Source organism: Eptesicus fuscus, chromosome 4 (assembly GCF_027574615.1).
Source record: "Eptesicus fuscus isolate TK198812 chromosome 4, DD_ASM_mEF_20220401, whole genome shotgun sequence".
Lineage (NCBI taxonomy): Eukaryota > Metazoa > Chordata > Mammalia > Chiroptera > Vespertilionidae > Eptesicus > Eptesicus fuscus.
Window position 1 is genome coordinate 72,181,398 of NC_072476.1, and position 19,002 is coordinate 72,200,399.

Sequence of the window (19,002 nt, forward strand, 5' to 3'; positions counted from 1 at the left end):
ACTCCTGCTGCAAACAATCATAACATTCAAGAAAATGCCGGTAACCCAATTCCAACCAAGTCAGTTTAGCTAATGTGTCCTGCACCATGGAAGGCAAATCCACATTACTTTAAAATTGAGAGAACCCTCTTGGTAAATGGAGCCTGTGGAATGCTAAATATTCAAACTTTGAGGTGGTTTAGAAAAATCAGACACAATAAGACCAATAACACAGGAGCAAAGACTACTGTACCCTGCACTTCTCTGCTCAGAACCAGAGTTCCCATAGGCCCTATGGAGTGTAATTCAGGTAGACCAGGGCTTCATGAACCACTTCCCAAAGGCACAAGAAACAAATATAACTTGAAAAGCTTTTGCTTTAGCAAAACATATTCTTATGACTATATTTCTCAAATTATTTCCTTTATATGTCTTAATGTAGATTCAAAGACTTGGTTAAAAGGAACCAAGAAAAATACTTCATCTTCAATGGGGCAATGATTAAATTACGATTACCCATACATGGAATACTACCTAGTCATTAAAAATGAGGAAGATCTGCTGAAACCGGTTTGGCTCAGTGGATAGAGCGTCAGCCTGCAGACTGAAAGGTCCCAGGTTCGATTCCGGTCAAGGGCATGTACCTTGGTTGCGTGTACATCCCCATTAGGCGGTGTGCAGGAGGCAGCTGATCGATGTTTCTCTCTCATCGATGTTTCTAACTATCTCTCTCCCTTCCTCTCTGTAAAAAATCAATAAAATATATTAAAAAAATGAGGAAGATCTATTCCATTTGTACTGATTAAGAACTTGGTATATATATATACATATATATATACACACACACACACACACATATATATGCACATATATACATTTATATACACATATTCTTATTTTAACATTCATTTTTATTTGAAGGGTTAATATACATATATTGTGTACAAACAAATTATAAAAATTAACCTTCTGGGAGATGAGAATGAGCATGGGTAGCAAAGAAGAAAATGTTTTAGTTACATATTTTTGTTCAGTTTGGGTTTTTTAGCATGTGTTATGAAAATGACTAATAAATAAATGGCAAATACCAAACATTTTTTTCCACTGAATCCCTCCATAGAGCACCTGCAGGGCCTGTGAGCCAATTGTTTCTGCTCCCTTTTACGCGGTGTCCACCATCTTTTGCTTTCTTACCTGTAAAATGGAGACAATCCCACAAGCCTGCTAGGAGACTCAAAGCAGAGGAAGCAAGAAGGCAGGCACTGACGTGAAAGAGGGCAGACCAGAAATGAGATCTCATTAGCAGAGAAATAATAGTAATAATGCTACTAATATGTATGACTACATAAATGTGCAAAATGTTTAATCCTAATAACTCAGTGAGAAAGACATTACCCTCACTTTACAAATGAGGAAACTGAGGCACAGAAGTATCTTCCCTAAGGTAACAAAAAAATAAAGAAATGATAGAGTCAGAACTCAGCCCTGCCTGGTAGCTCAGGATTGGCACTCTCAGCCAGTAGGCTGTGCTGCTTCAAAACAGATTGGTAAAAGTTCAAAAGATTCATGAATCAAGTGTGAATGAGCATTTCAGGAAACAGGCACAAATGCACTTTTTGGTAGAAGTATAAATTACTAAAGGCAATCTGGCAAGAGTAACCAAAATTTAAAATTTAAATAGGTGTCTAACTTTTTACCTGGTCATTCTACTTCTAGGAACACATCAAAAACATCTGCACACAGATGTTCAATGCAGCACCATTTTAATGGGGGTGGGGGTGGGGGGGGGAGGAGAGGAGCCAAGGTAGGGAAATGACTAAATATATCACAATATAGTCAAAACATTAGTCTGTATGCTTTAAAAATGAAGGTCAACCTATGGAAAGAATTCTGAACTGTAAGTAAATGAAAAATAACTACCATAGAGCAATATATACAGCATGGCCCTTTTTATATAAAAATAAGGTGTGAGCCTTGCATAATTTCTTCTTAGAAGAATGATGTTGCTTGCCCTTTTACATTCCTTCCCTCAAACACACACACACACACACACACACACACACACACACACACACACACACACACACACTTCAAAAAGAAGTTGTAAAAAATAGTCATGTGAGCCCTAGCTGATTTGGCTCAGTGGATAGAGCATAGGACTGCGGACTGAAGGGTCCCAGGTTTGATTCCAGTCAAGGGCACGTGCCCAAGTTGTGGGCTCAATCCCCAGTAGGGGGCGATCAGGAGGCAGCCGATCAATGATTCTCATCATTGATGTTTCTATATCTCTCCCTCTCCCTTTCTCTCTGAAATCAATAAAAATATTTTCAAAAAATAGTCATGTGATTTATAAATCATACAATAAAATAATTATTTCAAAAAGTCACAAATACAAGTTGTATAAAGTCAGTATGGAGTCAAGCACCCCTTAGATATATTACTGCAAATCACATCTCTTTTAGGTTTTTTTTCCAAACAGATGCGGTTCAAACCCGGTGAAGGCTTTATAATTTCATATTTGATACCAAGGGAACAAAACTGACAATAAATAGTCCAACAATAATTTCTTAAAATACTAAGTGATAAATTCTGATCCTCGTTGTGAAACTCAGGCTACCTGAAGATTTCGCTGAAGTCAGTAAAAAGTTATACAACATTTGTATTTTCAAGTTTAAAATCCTGTTGCATTTTCCTGGAAATGATAATGATACATAGAAAAGCTCAAGATTAATACAGAAATTGAAAGGCCCAGTAAGTCAACAAACCAATTTCCTTATAAGCTGAACATAAAAGGGACACAAAGCATTCTGTCTGCTTCTCTTTTTAAAAACTACCAGGCCCCTTTGTCCAACAGCAGCAGCAGCAGCCAGACCCGTGGGTCTCAGACCTGGTGTGCCTGAGCTTTGCGCAGAAGCTTGTCAGCATTCGGGTTCCTGGGCCTGTTCCCAGATTCCGAGCTCTCATTCCTGAGTCTGAAGAGCCTGCCTTTTTAAACAAGAACCCCACTGACCATTCAGATGCTGCCGCCCAATCCTAGCTTGCCGCCTCTGGTTAGAAGCCTGACTCTGGGCAGCTCCCTCACCTCTGTAAAAGTTTCTTCCTCCATCAACTCAATCAACTGGACAGATCATCCCTGAGGGTTCTTGAGCCCTAACAAGACTGTGCTTGACCCCAGATGTATAAGAAATGTAGTTTCCACTAAGAACTTAGTCTTCATGCCAAAATCAGTTTTTGCAAGTCCCTGGGTTTCTGTTTGTTGTGTGTGTGGGTTTTTTGGGGGGCCACCTTCTAAAAAGTCTAGAAGTTCCATTCTGGGAGCATCTGAGTAGAGAAATTCTGAAACTGGCATTTATGTTAACGTAGTGGATTTTCTTCATGCCAACAGGGAAGCTTCCAGCAATCCTGAAGGGTACTGCATCAACGTGGTACGTGGGAAGACCCTCTTGGTTAGGAAACAACAGAAACATCCCCATAACGTTAAGCAAGCTCCCAAGCCTCCCGTAAAACTTCCATCCTCGGAGCTGGAATACTCAATAGGAGGTTTTAATGGTGGTTGAACTTGAAGAGTAAGAGCTGGATTTCCTGGAGGATTTCTTTGAGGTGAGGGATATTTGCATCCGCTTTACCTTACGGACACTTCGACAAAGAAGAGCGTTCTTTGCATGATTCCTAAAGTCTTCTGAAACAAAGTAATAGACAAAGGGGTCGATGCAGCTGTTGAGGGTGGAGAGACAGAGGGCGACGATGTACAGGGTGTAGACGGAGCTCTGGCCCCAGTGTTTAATGGTGAAATAGTGCACTACCAGCAGGATGTTACTGGGAGTGAAGCAGATCAGGTACATGACCAGCACAGTAACAATCAGTTTGATGGCTCTCTTCCTCCTCTTTCCTGAGTTCTCATCGATGGCAGAGGATTGAAGGGTTCTGATCATCAGCACATAGGCAGAAGCCATGAGGATGGCTGGGAACAGGAAGACTCCGATGGCCAGAGAGAGGAAATAGTTGAACATGTCCCCCACCAACACCTCCTCAGGTAAGACATCATGGCAGGTTGTGATGTTGAGGGCTGGGATGTAACTCGTCTGCTTCACGAGATACAAGGGGACGGTAACCAGCAGAATCAGCAGCCATATTCCCAGGGAGATGCCGATGGCGATGTTTGCGTTCTTCCTGGTGTGCGCCATGGGGTTCACGATCACCCAATACCTCTGCACGCTGAGGCAGGTTATGAAGAGGATGGAGCAGTACATGTTGCCATAGAAAAAACCGATGAGTACCTTGCAAAGAGGTTCCCCATAAGTCCAGTTGTTGCCATGTATATGATAGGCAATCTTCACAGGGAACCAGATGATAGAGAGGAGGTCTGCCAAGGCCAGGTTGGCCATGTAAACCACGGCAGGGTGCTTCTTCTTCGTTCGGAAAAGGAAGATCCACAGGGCCATGCCATTGCTCGGCAAACCAACCACAAACACAACCGTGTAGACAATCGGAAGAAAGACAGTAGTCAGCTTTCCAGTCAGGAGGGAGGCAGAAATCTCATCCACAGAAAGGCCTGGCGCCACGGGAACGCCTTTCCCAGGGATTGGAGATGAGTCAACAATTCTACCAATGATGCTTCTTCCTTTAGAGGATTTATTGACTCCTGTACAAGAGAGGCAAGGCAGACAAGGGTCATTCCAGAAATCTACGTTTCAGCAGTCATGCTGGTATGCGCAAGTAAAAGCACTGCAGATAAAGACAGAAGGAGTACACAGGATGCTAAAGCGGCTTTCTTTGGGTGATTGGATTAGTGGGATTTCTGTTGCCTGGTTTTTTTGTTTATACAGTGAAATTTTCTCAATCAGAGGGTTGTGGAGTATGTGTGGAATAGAACATTGATTTCTATGAATCTCGATAGAACTGACAGTATTCAATTTATTTTTACAAAACTGTCCCTAACTGTTCTTGTAAAGGCCATCTCACTCTGGCTGAGACAGGATCCAGTCTGGCCTATCAATCATTCCTTATGCCAAAGCACCACACAGGGAGATTCCCGGGAGCAGAAGGGACATTCCCGCTCACCCACAAGGACAGCCCCAGGCAAGGCAGGGATTCCCCCACCCCCTTCTGTGTGGGCCTCCTGGAGACCTTAGTCACTGGCAGGCAAACTTTCTGGCGTCAAGGTGACTGGACAGGTGGGTGCACCAAAGACAAATATGTGTTCTGAATTTCAAGCAAGAAACATGGCGAGCTTTAACAGCTTACTCCTCCCCATATCATGAGTTAAAACTTTAGAAACCACAAACGAATGAATGATATATTCAGCCTACAACCTGCCTCAACTATGTGTTCAGGGACCTGCAGAAGAAAATGAAGGACAGTTTGGGACACTGCACAACCTTGTTTTAATTCTGAGGGGGAGCAGGCCTTGCACCCTGCAGAGGAAACAGGGCAAAGTACACCAGGGAGGACGTTAAACCTACTCCCTAGTTTATCTGATCATTTTCATGCTTGGTCATCACTTTTTCTTCTAGCTCTGCACCCAGGTTCAGCAGGATGAGTGGTTGGCCTGGATGGAGGGTTAGAAGGTGTAGAGATCAGTACTTCACTTTTCACTTAGTATATAGCATGTTGAAAGGTGGCCCTCAAAAGGTATGTCCATGTCCTAATCCCTAGACTCTGTGATCACTGCCTCACTGAGAAAAAGGGTCTGTGTGGATGTAATGAAGGATCTTAATATGAGATCATCCTGGATTATCCAGGTGGGCCCCAAATCCAATGGCAAGTGTCTTTATAAGAGAAAGGCAATGAGATATTTAAGAGAGAAAATAGAGAAGAGAGGAAAGAGGCGTGAAAAGAGAGGCAGAGATCGCAGTGACGCCAAGGAACACCAACAGCCACCGGAAGCTAGAGGAGGCAAGGACCGGATTCTCCCCTTGGAGCCTTCAGAGAGACAAGACCTTGATTTCAGACTTCTGGCCGCCACAACGGTGAGAGAATAAATTTCTCTTGGTTAAGCCACCATTTTTTTTTTTTTTGTGGCAATTTGTTATGGCACAGGAAACTAATATACTTAGGATAGACTTATGTCTTGTTCCAAATTCTTCTATAATTTTTTAAAAGAACATGATTTTTAAATAAAAATAATAATCCTACATATTACAGTGTTCTTTATATACTTGACTATTGCCCATAGTAAGAAACATACTCTGTATGGTAACCTACTTGCAATACCAAATCTGTAATAGAAAGAAAAGTTTCACAAAATAATTATTACCCTCATTTACGCAGGGAACACTCATACTTTTTATTGTGTTCTAGTCCATCCTTATAAAAAGCCAGTCACCGCCCTCTACATTAATTTCATGAACCACTTATGTGTTTTCCAAAACCAGTTAACAGAATGACCAATTGTGACAGCAGCAGGGGGTTACAGGATTACAGCTCTACAAAATAAACTACCTACTACCAGTAAATGCTGACTTTTCTTCTTCTTTTTTTTTTTTCAGACTTCAGCTTTTTATTGAACGTATTACAAAAGAGCTTTAGTCCAAAGACCGGCCCTAGCCTGGCAGTTCAGTTGATTAGAGCATTATCCCAATGCGCCAAGATTGTGGGTTCAATCCTGGCCAGGGCACATACAAGAAGCAACCAATGAATGCAAATTAAGTGGAACAACAAATTGATGTTTCTCTTTCTCTCTCTCTCAAATCAATAAATAATAATAATTTTTAAAAAGACCAAAGCCCATGTCATCATCAGAATCCTCAGATTCTTTTTTTTTTTTTTTTTAATTTTGAGAGAGAGAGAAGAAAGTGGAAACAAGAAGACTCTGAGGCATTGGCTGACGTGGCTTAGTTGGTTGGGCATATGTTTGACGCTGTAACACCAGTAAATGCTGAGGTGCAGCTCCAATGTCGCTGAAGCCCTCTCAGCCAAGTGTGCAGGATTTACCCTGTACAGTGTCCTACACCAGCCGATTTTCAGCCGGTGTGCTGCAAGAATTTTTAAAACATACAATACCTGACTGTTTAGTCTAGAGCACTGACCTCTTTTCCCTTAGATTGTCAAACTTAAAAATAACAACCAACACTACAATAGGCATCTGGGGTGAATGAATCAAAATTACACCTATTTTTTTGTGTCAGACTGACAAAATATATTTTTTGGTGTTTCACAGAGTTTCAGTAATTTTACTTTATGTGTGCCATGAGATGAAAAAGGTTGACAATCGCTGTCCTATACCATTCACCAAACTCTTGTCTAGAACTGATGCTATAGCAGCTCCCGACCATACGACCCACCTGTAAACCAGATAAAATCACTTAAAGTCAGAGAGTGGATTAGAAATTAAATAAATGCACACATGAAGTTTAAACACACTTAAAGAAGCTGGCTACAAAAGCACCTCATTTGGGAGCTGTAATCAACAGTACCTGCCCAAGTATGCAAGGACACACTCCCACTGGTGCCCAGGGCGGCGCCTCCACCTCACTGACAAACAAGCAGGAAACGCGCAATGCGCACCAGCCCCCAGTCCTCACTTCCCATATCCCCAGCCATCCTCAGCTTTAACAGTAGACACTACTCAATAAATACTGAAAACAGAGCCACCGTATACTGTCAAGTGAAAAAAGCACTGGCAGAACATACTTCCATCTGTATAACAAAATTATAATCTATTTGCAAAATCTCAAGTTGAGAAGGATACCCAAACTCTATGTATGGGGATAAAATGACTGGGGAAGGCACAATTTTCTTTTTTTTTTTTTACTCCACACCTCTCCATATTGTTGGGTTTCTTTTTCAAAGGAGTGCAAACTGGTGAAATCTTTTTGGAGGGCAACTTGGCAAAACATGTCAAAATTTAAAGTGTGCTTGCCCTATGACCTATCAGTTTATTTCTAGGAATTTGTCCTGCACGAATACTAGCTAAAGTGCACAATAATACTGTATATAGGAGGCTATTTACTGGAACCTTGTTTATCATGGTAAAACAAAAATGTTAGCCTTGACATCCATCAAAAAAGGGACTATGGTATATAGCAGCAGTTCAGTCAAAGATGAACCACATAAAAGATGGTGGTCCCACAGATTGTAATACGGCTGGAAGATTCCGAACACCTAATGACGTCATAGTGCAACACACTGCTCACGTTTGTGGTGATGCTGGTGTAAAAAACCTACTGCACTGCCAGTCGTATAAAAGTACAGCACATACAATTATGTACAGAACATAATACTTGATAATGATAACAAACAAATATGTTACTAGTTTGTATCTTTACTATACTACACTTTTTTTTTGTTATTTTACTGCGTAAAACAGTACGCTACATCACACCAGCGGCAGCCTTATACATGTCCTATTTACTGTGTCCCTTGATGGCATCATTTTCTCTTGTGGCTGATTTAATCTCATGTTGTTTTGTACAGTGACACGCCGCATAGGCTTGTAGTCTAGAAGCAACAGTCTCTATCAGATAGCCTCGGTGTGCAGTAGGCTATGCAATCTAGGTTTGTGCAAGTGCCCTCTATGACGTGCAAACAACGACATAATGGCCTGGTGACCATTACATTTCTCAGAAAGTATCCCCATCATTAAGAGGGGCATGACTGTAGTTCAATAACTGACGACATTTACACAATGAATACTCTCCCTATAAAAGGGTGGATAGGCCACCACTGCTATGTTTCCTGAGCACCTGCGTCTGTACGTTTGTCCCAGCGGGCGGTGGCCACGCTGCTTTCTGGTAGAGGTGTGGTGTTGGAGGCTGCGGCCTCTGAGCTGGATGAACCACGCTCTCAGTGGAGGTAGGAGCCCAGTGGAGCCGGAACCAGGGCCAGTACAGGGGTAGCTGTTGCACTGACCATTGCTGGTGCAGGACTTGCAAGCCACTGTTTTGCAAGCCAGGAAGCATGCGGAGCCTCAAGTCAAACACGTTTTTCAAAGTCTACCAAAATCTGCCTTCAGTGGGGGCTGTTACAGTGGTGGGTTTGAGCCACAGTGACAAAACGGAAAGCAGAATTAATGCTAGGTGTAAGCCCTACTGTCAATAAAGGAAAAATAAGAGATGCTCATGGACATAGTATGCATTTATTTATTTGAGAGAGAGAGAGAGAGAGAGAGAGAGAGAGAGAGAGAGAGAGAGAGAAAGGCGGAGTGGGGAGGGGGGAGTTGTCCCACTTATTTATGCTTTCATTGGTTGCTTCTTGTATGTGCCCTGAGATGGAACCAGCAACCTTGGCATATTGGGATGAAGCTCTAACCAACTTAGCTACTGGGCCAGGGTCAACTACGAATTATGCTTTCAAATCACCAAGGCAAGGGAAGATCTCCTAATATAGCAGCCAAAATCAATGAAGCTAAATATTTATGGAAAGTCAAGCAAAAAAATAAATTGAAGTAAATGTATGATGAATTTTAACTTAGTTTATGAATGAGGATCAGCTTTTTATAATAAAATGCCTCGGAGTTATAAACTTAAAAAATAAGTTAGCACAAACTAAATCAAAACCTTGGATTAGTTTCTTGTTTAAATTTGAGGATTTTAAATCAGATTATAGAAATAGAGAGCCCAGCTATAAAGCCACATGTATATGGACAGATAATTTTTTACAAAGGAGACAGAAACACACAATGGATTAAAGATAGTCACTTCAATAGATGGTGCTTGGAAACCTGGAAAGCCAATATGTTGGTTTTCATGCAAACGAATGAAACTGGATTACAGTTTGTCCCCATGTACAAAAATTAATTCAAAATGGATCAAAAACCTAAATATAAGACCCAAAACAATAAGTTACATAGAAGAAAATATAGGTACCAAACTTATGGACCTTGTTTGTAGAGAACATTTTATGAACTTGACCCCAAAGGTAAGGGAAGTAAAGGCAAACATAAGTGAATGGGACTATCCCAAACTAAAAAGCTTCTGCACAGCAAAAGAAACTGCCAACAAAACAGAGAGACAGGCAACCGGATGGGAGATGATATTTGCAAACAGTAGCTCCCACAAAGGTTGAATTTCCACATATATAAAAAACTCATAAAACTCAACACTAAACAAACAAACAACCCAAACAAAAAGTGGGCAGAAGACCTGAAAATACACCTCTCCCAAGAAGACATATGAACAGCCAACAGCTACATGAAAAGGTGTTCAACCTCACTGGCAATTAGGGAAATGCAAATCAAAAGTACAATGAGATACCACCTCACACCTGTTAGAGTGGCCATTATCAACAAGACAAGCAATAGTAAGTGTTGGAGAGGTTGTGGGGAAAAAAGGGAACCCTCACCCACTGCTGGTGGGAATGTAGACTGATACAACCACTATGGCAATTCCTCAAAAAATTGAGAACAGAGCTACCATACGACCCCAGCAATTCCTCTCCTGGGTATACACCCAAAGATCTCAAAATCATTTACCTGCAAAGATACATGCACCCCTATGTTCAATACAACATTATTCGCGGTGGCTAAGACAGGAAACAACCAAAGTGTCCTGAGATAGAAGACTGGATAAAGAAGATGTGGTACACACACACAATGGAATACTACTCAGCCATAAGAAAGGACAAAATAGCGCCATTTGCAACAACATGGATGGACCTTGAGAACATTATGCTAAGTGAAATAAGTCAGCCAGAAAAAGCTAAGATGATTTCACTCATATGTGGGATATAAAACTAAAACTCATGAACACAAACAGCAGTGTGGTGGTTGCCAGAGGGAAGGGGTGGGGGATGAGGGGGCTCTAAAATATCGGGACAGGAGAAAATTTGACTTTATTGTTCATGGTGCAATATACAGATCTTGTAACATAGAAACACACACCTGAAACCTGTATGTTCATGTTAACCAATGTCATCCCAATAAATGTAATTTTCTTAAAAATTAAAAATAAATCAATTATAGGATAGTTGGAAATTAATGCTCAATACTGTAATTATGAATAAATACATACCATTTGAATAGAAATGTTGTTCATTATTCATGTAACAAATAATTTGGAACCTACTACAAGGCAAAGTGAACATGACAATCTCTGCTCTGAAGGAACCCCAATCTAATGGGAAACTGATGAACTGGTAACTAAATACAATGTGATAAATATTATGATGGAATTAGCAAAGGTTGTTATTGTTGAAAGATAAGGGGAGAGAAAGAGGGGGCACCATGAGGGCTTTGGCCTTTGAAACTGATACTATGTAACAAAATAACCAATGAGGAAAGCACAGGGGTCCTAAATTAATGACAAGTCCAATTAGAAAGGGTCAGGTTCAAACAAAGAGCTGCAGCATATATAAACTGGAGACAAAGGAACGCAAGACAGATTTTTTTCTCCCATTAGAAAGAGAGAGAGCAGCTTTTTCCTGTTTGGGGGCCCCTTCTCAGGGGTCCCCTTTGGGGACACCCCTGCCCAGATGGAGTTTGTATATGCTTCCAATAAACTTCTACATTTTTATTAAAGAAAACTTTCACAAATTTATTCTTCATCTTCGTCGGACAAGAACCCTCAAGAAGAAGTCTGCACCCCAAACCCCACGTTTCATTATAGCACAGACTCACCTCATTGGGAGGAAAGGCTGTCAAATACACAGAGCTAGTGGCTCAGCTGCTTGGAAAATTGAAATTTAAAGGTGAATTTAGCTTCAACTTTGACCTAAGGAAACGACCTAGGTATGTATATATCACTGACAGAATTCAGATTTATTCATTAAAAACTTGATTTTTAAAAAAAGTGTAACAGATCTCTACACACTGACCATGAATAGATGTATTGGGTTAAATAAATAAATTATAGGATGACATGTATAGGATGACAATATATATTTGTGCATAAAGTAGTCTGTGGAAAGGGGAGAGATGGGAGATTTTCACTTTTATTAACACTTCTGATTTGTACAATTGTGGGAGGAAATGCATATAAAACTTTTAACTTTCAAAGCACTTGTTTTTTACTTTATGCACTCCCCACTAAACCAAGTATAAAACAACTACTTTATTGGTGTTAACTCTCCTCTTGTATCCCTTCCCCTACTATCTCTGACCTCCAAATCTTCTTTTGTTCCCAACCTTTAGGAGCAGAAACGGAAAAATCACAAGCTTCAGTTGCTGAGGACCTCTTCCTAGGTACACTTTAGTAAATTCCTATGTTCTTTTAGGATAAACGGTTTTCCTCTCCACAGTTGCCCAGCTAATAAAACCATAAGAAAGTCAAACACAGACTTCACTAAAACATCCCCTATCAAGGTTAATTAGTAACCACAGGCAAGCTAGAAAACCAACACAAATTTAAAATCCCATCTTCATGTTCTCTCTTATTACCCCGCGTGTCTAGCAACAGAGGACCAATTATGAAAGTACGATACATTCTCCTATAACATATTTTAGAGTCGTTGAAAATATTCTATATCACTGACATGCTACTGATACTTATATAATCCCAGATTTGTGTGAAAAGATTTTCTATGTGTATGAACACATATTTTATGCATGGGTGCATGAAAGCCTGGGAAAGGACATACACCAAAATGTGAACAGCGGTTACTTGGGTGACTTAATTGAACATTTCCCTTTTATCTGTCTTGTTTTTTGGTCTACAGTGATCACATATTACTTGTATCATTAAGAACCAACAGCAGAGAGAACAGAAGTTTCAGTCTCCAAAAGAAAAATAGAATGACTATACCAGTGGTCAGCAAACTCATTAGTCAACAGAGCCAAATATCAACAGTACAACGATTGAAATTTCTTTTGAGAGCCAAATTTTTTAAACTTAAACTTCTTCTAATGCCACTTCTTCAAAATAGACTCACCAGGCCATGGTATTTTGTGGAAGAGCCACAGTCAAGGGGCCAAAGAGCCGCATGTGGCTCGCGAGCCACAGTTTGCCGACCACGGGACTATACCATAGGGGACCTCCCAGGCTTGTGATACAGAAAGCAGTAAGTGCCTGAAAGAAACCAATTTACATGCCCAATGCCATCAACCCACCAGGTCACTCCGGGCAAGTCCCCTCACTTCATTCCTCATGTACTATTTCCTGAGGTCCTTCAGGTAATGACTGTGCTGGACCATGGCAATGGAGACGAACAGAGGGCCCCTGGCCTTCAAGAGTTCACAGTCCAGTGGGGAGACAGATTAAACATATTTACACAAATAATTATCAATTGCTGTTGTGACAGGGAAAAAAGGGAAGCCTGATGGAGTATTTTCCTTAACCCCCCTCCCCCCCGCAGTGGGCCACATCTGTAGAATGAGAAGGTTGTACTCTAGGCCAAGTTTCCTTCCATGAGACAGTCTTTTGGGGTAAGGCCTGTGGGAAGAAAATCAAAGCTGTTATCTGTCCTATAGCAAACTGAGGAGCAAGCATAAGGGTCAACTAAAAGAAGATGAGCAAGCCCTGGCCAGTGTGGTTCAGTGGATAGAGCGTCAGGCTGCAGACTGAAGGGTTCCGGGTTTGATTCCAGTCAAGGGCGCATGCCCCAGAGGGGGACATGCAGGAGGCAGCCAATGAATAAATCTCTCTCATCATTGATGTTTCTGTCTCTCTCCCTCTCCCTTCCTCTCTGAAGTCAATGGAGATGTATTTTTTTAAAAAAACAACAACAATAATAATAAAAGGGGATGAGCAAAAGTGTGGGCTGAGGGCCAGGAAAACATTAGTGATGCTCTATTAATCAAAATCAAATTGGTCTCAAGTAGGGAGGAAAGTTACCCTGCAACGGAATAAAAGTATGCATCTGAAAAAGAAAACACCGAAAGTGCAATATTAAATAGTTCTGGTTAACAAGTAACTTGATTTTGTTGCTGTTACATTAAGTTCATCTTATACACCAGGAATCCCCCAGTCCCTGCCCAGTCACTTTGTAAACAAGAACAAACCAATGCTCAGAGCAAGCTTCCTATAGCAACTGTCCGAATCATAAAAGCCCTGGATCACCTGCACCCCTTTGTTCCCAAAACGTTTGCACACTTTCATTACTTTCTGGAAATGAATAAATGCTGACAATAAAATGTATACAGTTGGTTCTGGAAATGAATAAATGCTGACAATAAAATGTATACAGTTGGTGCCGTTTTCAAGAATACACCATAATATGCTTTCCTGTAACTCCAGAGGTAAAATAATCACGTCCTTCAATCTAATTCAAATTCACAGTGATCTGTTCTTTTACAGTGTCTTTACAAAAAGGATAAAGGTGAGAAACTGCCTTTTAACAGCAGGCCTACAAATTCCCCAGGGAAATCAACACCTCGCATTGAAGGCTACCCCGGCAGCCTCAGACTGCGGGGGGTCGGTTAGCATCACAGAGGCGGATCTCAGGCCAAGCATCCCCACCCCCAACGCGCTCAGAGGCCGGCTCAGCACAGTGGTCGGCAAACTGCGGTTCGCGAGCCACATGCGGCTCTTTGGCCCCTTGAGTGTGGCTCTTCCACAAAATACCACGGCCTGGGCGAGTCTATTTTGAAGAAGTGGCGTTAGAAGTTTAAGTTTAAAAAATTTGGCTCTCAAAAGAAATTTCAATCGTTGTACTGTTGATATTTGGCTCTGTTGACTAATGAGTTTGCCGACCACTGGCCCTGGGCGATTCCACCCCGAGCTGGATCCCTGCAGCACACCCGGGGCAGCACCGTCGCGGAACCGGGCAGCCGCGAACAGTTTGGCACCGGAGCACCAGCCCAGTGGGCTCTCGTGCTGTTTCCTGGGACTCGCAGCCTCCGTCCTGCGTGGCGGCCAGTGTGCGTTCCGTGTGGCATGGAAGGGCCCGGAAAGCCAGCGCCCTAAGTCCACCTCGTCGGATACAGGTGGGTTTAAGGAGCTCCATTCGTAAATCTGCGTGACCCCCAACTGGCCTAACACACTTGAAGCGGAGCCCGGCCTATCCGGGCCGGCCATCGGGCCAGAGCAGCTGCGGGCCCCGCTGGGTCTGAACGCCACGGGCCGATCCCAAAGAGGGAGCTCCAAAGGCTGAAGGGGTTGCAAAAAAAGAGAAGCGGAAGGTTCCAGGCCGCGGGCTCCCACGCACCCCACCCCACCCCACCCCGAGCCACCAGCTTGCTGACTCCAGGGGTCCCCTGGGACCGCCCGGAGGAGGTCGCCAGGGTGTGCGAAAAGCTCCCCAGTGACTTAGTGTTTTCCAGGCAGCCAGCCCGTGGGGAGGGAGGCTGAGCCGCTGGGTACCCTTTAGACTCGGGCACTCCGTTCCCTCCCTGCCCCCCGCCCGCTCCAGCCTCTCCGGGCGGTCCCGTCCGGTGGCTCTCCGGGCGCCGGGGTTCCCCATCGAAGCCGCCGAGAGGAGGCTGCGCGGTGCCGCGGAGGCGGCTGGAGGGAGCAGGACACCCTTCGCGCACCTGCCCCGCTTCCACCCTCTGCCCGGGACCCGGCTCCTCCGCGGCTCGAGCCCTCCTCCGCCCAGTTTCTCACCTGGGCTGGTGTAGTTGCAGGAGGCCGAGGCCGCCAGCAGGATGGTGCCCCCCAGCAGCCACGCTGCGCTGCGGCTCCGCATCCTCCCAGCAGGCCCGTCGCGGGGCGCACGGGAACTCGCCACCACCGATTCCGAAACGCAGACCTCCACTCGCCGCTCGGAGGAAAGGCCGCCCTCTCACCGGCCCCCAACCCGGAGCCTCTGCGCTCCTCCCCAGCGCCGGGAAGTTTCAGTGAAACCTGAGCCGCTCGCTGCACCTGCGGGAGGCCCCGCCCCTGGCCCCGCCCCTCCCGGGCCCCGCTCCGTAGCACCTGGCCCCGATCACTCCCCTGCCCCCCGCCCGCCCCCGCCCCCGCCCCCTCCCCCCCCCCGCGCGCCCCCGCGCGCTCCCGGCTCCAGGTGCCGAGCCGCGGTTGCAGGCACTGCCAGCCGCGCCCGCGGGCCGGGACGGCCGAGTGAAGTAGCCTCCCTGGAATGCAAATGACAGGAACGCTGGGACCCAGGGTTCCTCCGGGCCTGGGCAACGCCCAAGACTACCTTTAACCTTTATTTAATGACTCCGGAGGAACCCGCGCCTTCCGTTTCCCTCCTTCCACTCTCTGGGGGCTGAAAGCCTAGACCCGAGCTCACGGCACCGATCGTCGGTCGTTGGTAGACGCTCCCCAGGGGCGGGGTCCCTTTGGATGAGGAGTGAGTTTCAATCTGGGGAGGCAAGATAGGGCGCTGTGGACACCCGGGAAAGGGCGCAGGAAGAGTTCCCAGCCGCAGGGGTCAGAGATCTGGGGAGAGGTTTCCGCTCTGCTGTTACTAGCTGTGACCCCAACAAGCCTCTTCACCTTCGTCAAGGCGGTTTTCTCATCCATGAGGTGGAGGAAAACACTCGGAACAACTACTTTATTTGTATGTATGTGTCAACATGTCTTAAATAGGCGCATTATTTAAATCTTATGCACAACAAGAATCCCTTTGCATAGCAATGGCGAGGACACAGGATGCGGGCAAGGATGGCACTGGACCTCTGGTCCCAGCGGCAGGTGAATTCTCCACAGGAGCCTCGGAGGAAGAAAGCATCCTCTGGGCCCTGGAGGGCCAGCTCCTCTAAATGCCAAGTGCTAGTGATTTCACTGCACTGCCTAGTTTAACCCCCACAACAACCGATAACATAAACATGATTACTATTCCAATTTTACAGACAAGGAGAATGGAGTTTAGAAAGGTTGGATAAGGTTGCCCACCGTTACACAGTTTATAGACACAGGTTGTAAATGTCCATCACTCTTAAACTCTAGTCTATGCCTGCCACTCGATTCTGCGAATCGCTGCACTATAAATGCTTCCACCACAGTCTCTTTCACATGGGGATCCCATAGTCCAAACAAGTATATAAGCAGATAGAGGAGGTGGGGAGAGAAGGAGTGTGAGACTGGTGACCTTCACTGTATTGGTAACATCTTCCTCTCCACTCACATTCTACCTCTTCCCATTGCCTGGACATAGGAGCTCAGAAGAGGAGGGAGATAAACAGTTGTAAAGGAAGAAAAGCAACTGGCCTTGAACTTGCCATGAGAGTGTAATTGCTCCCTGAATAACAGAAATGGGCTGCCTCCCAACTCACACAGACCAGAATGGCCAGGGAAAGCTGCCCAGTGAGCGAGAGAGCTAGTGGCTGCCTTTCACTGGTCCCATATCTTAGGAATCTCTCATTGCTTTATCTCAAGTGAGTTCTTTTGGGAATGTGGGAATGGCTTAGCCTTTGGAATTATGTTACCCTGTGGGCAAATTCTGGCTTCTCCCCGTACTAACATCTGTGTGACCTTGGAGAAATTTCTTAACCTCTCTGTGCTTTAGATCTCTTACCTACACACTGGGGTTGTGCATCAGCCTACGCTCTCTTCCTCCTAGGAAAAGTTAACTTCTAGAAGCAGCACCGAGACTTCCCCATCCTGTCCAGGAGACAGTTCTGATGGGGGTCAGTTTACTCCTGAGGGTCCCAAACTAGGGCAGAGAATCTCTGTGAGGTCCCCTCAATCTTTCCAAGTCTCCATTTCATCATCTGTAATCTATTACTATTACATCTAAAATCAGAGAAAGATAAATATCACATGACCTCACTCATTTGTGGAATATAATGAACAACATAAACTGATGAACAAAAACAGATCCAGAGACAGAGAAGTATCAATGAGACTGTCAAACCTCAGAGGGAAGGTAGGGGAGGGTGGGGGTAAGAGGGGAGAGATCAACCAAAGGACTTGTATGCATGCATATGAGCATAACCAATGACACAGACACCAGGAGGGTGAGGGTATGAGGGGGGCGGGGGTAGGGAGGGGAATGGGGGGATAAGGACACATATGTAATACCTTAATCAATAAAGAAAAATAAATAAACAAAATCAGGGGGTAATCACAGTACTTTTCCTGTAGGGTGGTTATAAGGATTCATGTTTTCCAAATGTCCATAAAGTGCTTCTTAGCATTATTCCTGGTATATAACTAAATACTCAAGGGAAATGGTACCTACTATAACCCTGGCTGGGTGGCTCAGTTGGTTGGAGCATTGTTCTGTACACCAAAAAGGTTATGGGTTTGATCCCTTTAGTGGCACTAAGGAAGGCAACTGACAGATGTTTCTCACGTCAAAGCTCCTCTCTCTCTCTCTCTCTCAAATCAATAAAAACATATCCCCCAGCTGAGGCCGGTTTGGCTCAGTGGATGGAGCGGCGGCCTGTGGACTGAAAGGTCCCAGGTTTGATTCCGGTCAAGGGCATGTACCTTGGTTGCGGGCACATCCCCAGTGGGGGGTGTGCAGGAGGCAGCTGATCGATGTTTCTCTCTCATCGATGTTTCTAACTCTCTATCCCTCTCTCTTCCTCTCTGTAAAAGATCAATAAAATATATTTTAAAAAAAACAAAAAACATATCCTCAGGTTTGGATTTAAAAAAAAAAAAAAGGGTACCTATTATAAAATGACTCCTTCAAAGGAGAATCTTCCTGTTTTCAGAAAACAATGCATCAAGACCCAGCTGTTTTGGACTGAAATTTTCACTAGTATCTTATACGCTCTGAATCATCAAAGTTCCCAAGAAAATACTTTTTTTTGAACAATGCTATGAATTAATTATCTCAAGAATGACTATAACCCAGCAGCCTGACCAGATGAACTACATCCATTTGAGTTAGTTTGCAGATGTTTTCCTGTGAGTTTGGGACTACAAATTTATTCTTTGGATGTTAATGACTCCTTTGCCCTGACGGGCTTGGGATTTTGTATGCCTCTGTTGAGCTGCACAGCAGAATAACCACAGGCAATTCCAGCTGTTCCGGCTTCCAGGACTGGGAACGTTGTGCAGTTTCCCACCCTCTGCAGTTCTAAGGAAAATAAAGTAGGACCTGGGGTAGGCCAGACCCTGAGGGAAAAGTCATTTCACTCCATCAATTCTACAATCATTTCTCAAACTCTTTTGGAGAAACAAAGATATGGTCTGTGCACTCTGAGTCCTCGTCAAATATAGATGGAGAAAAGGTTACATGTGTTCACTCATCCATTCATTGAACAACATTCTGGACAAGGTTAGCCATGGATTGTGGAATTTGACACAACTG

At 44.1% G+C, this 19,002-nt stretch overlaps 1 protein-coding gene across 1 annotated transcript; it reads right to left on the reverse strand.

The window, feature by feature from the left end:
- Nucleotides 1-869: 869 nt before the first annotated feature.
- F2RL1 (F2R like trypsin receptor 1) lies at nucleotides 870-15,607 on the reverse strand. Its single transcript, XM_008161949.3, has 2 exons — nucleotides 15,396-15,607; nucleotides 870-4,621 (listed from the first exon to the last, which is right to left on the reverse strand). The coding sequence occupies exons 1-2, from the start codon at nucleotides 15,475-15,477 to the stop codon at nucleotides 3,510-3,512; spliced, it is 1,194 nt and encodes a 397-aa protein (XP_008160171.1). The 5' UTR covers nucleotides 15,478-15,607; the 3' UTR covers nucleotides 870-3,509.
- Between the last annotated feature and the right edge of the window lie 3,395 nt (nucleotides 15,608-19,002).

Excerpts from the sequence above, each read along its gene's own strand:
- F2RL1 (XM_008161949.3), bottom strand. The coding sequence starts at position 15,477 with ATGCGGAGCCGCAGCGCAGCGTGGCTGCTGGGGGGCACCATCCTGCTG. Across the intron at positions 4,622-15,395 it reads CTGCAACTACACCAGCCCAG|GAGTCAATAAATCCTCTAAA; the intron begins GTGAGAAACTGG and ends TCTCTTGTACAG.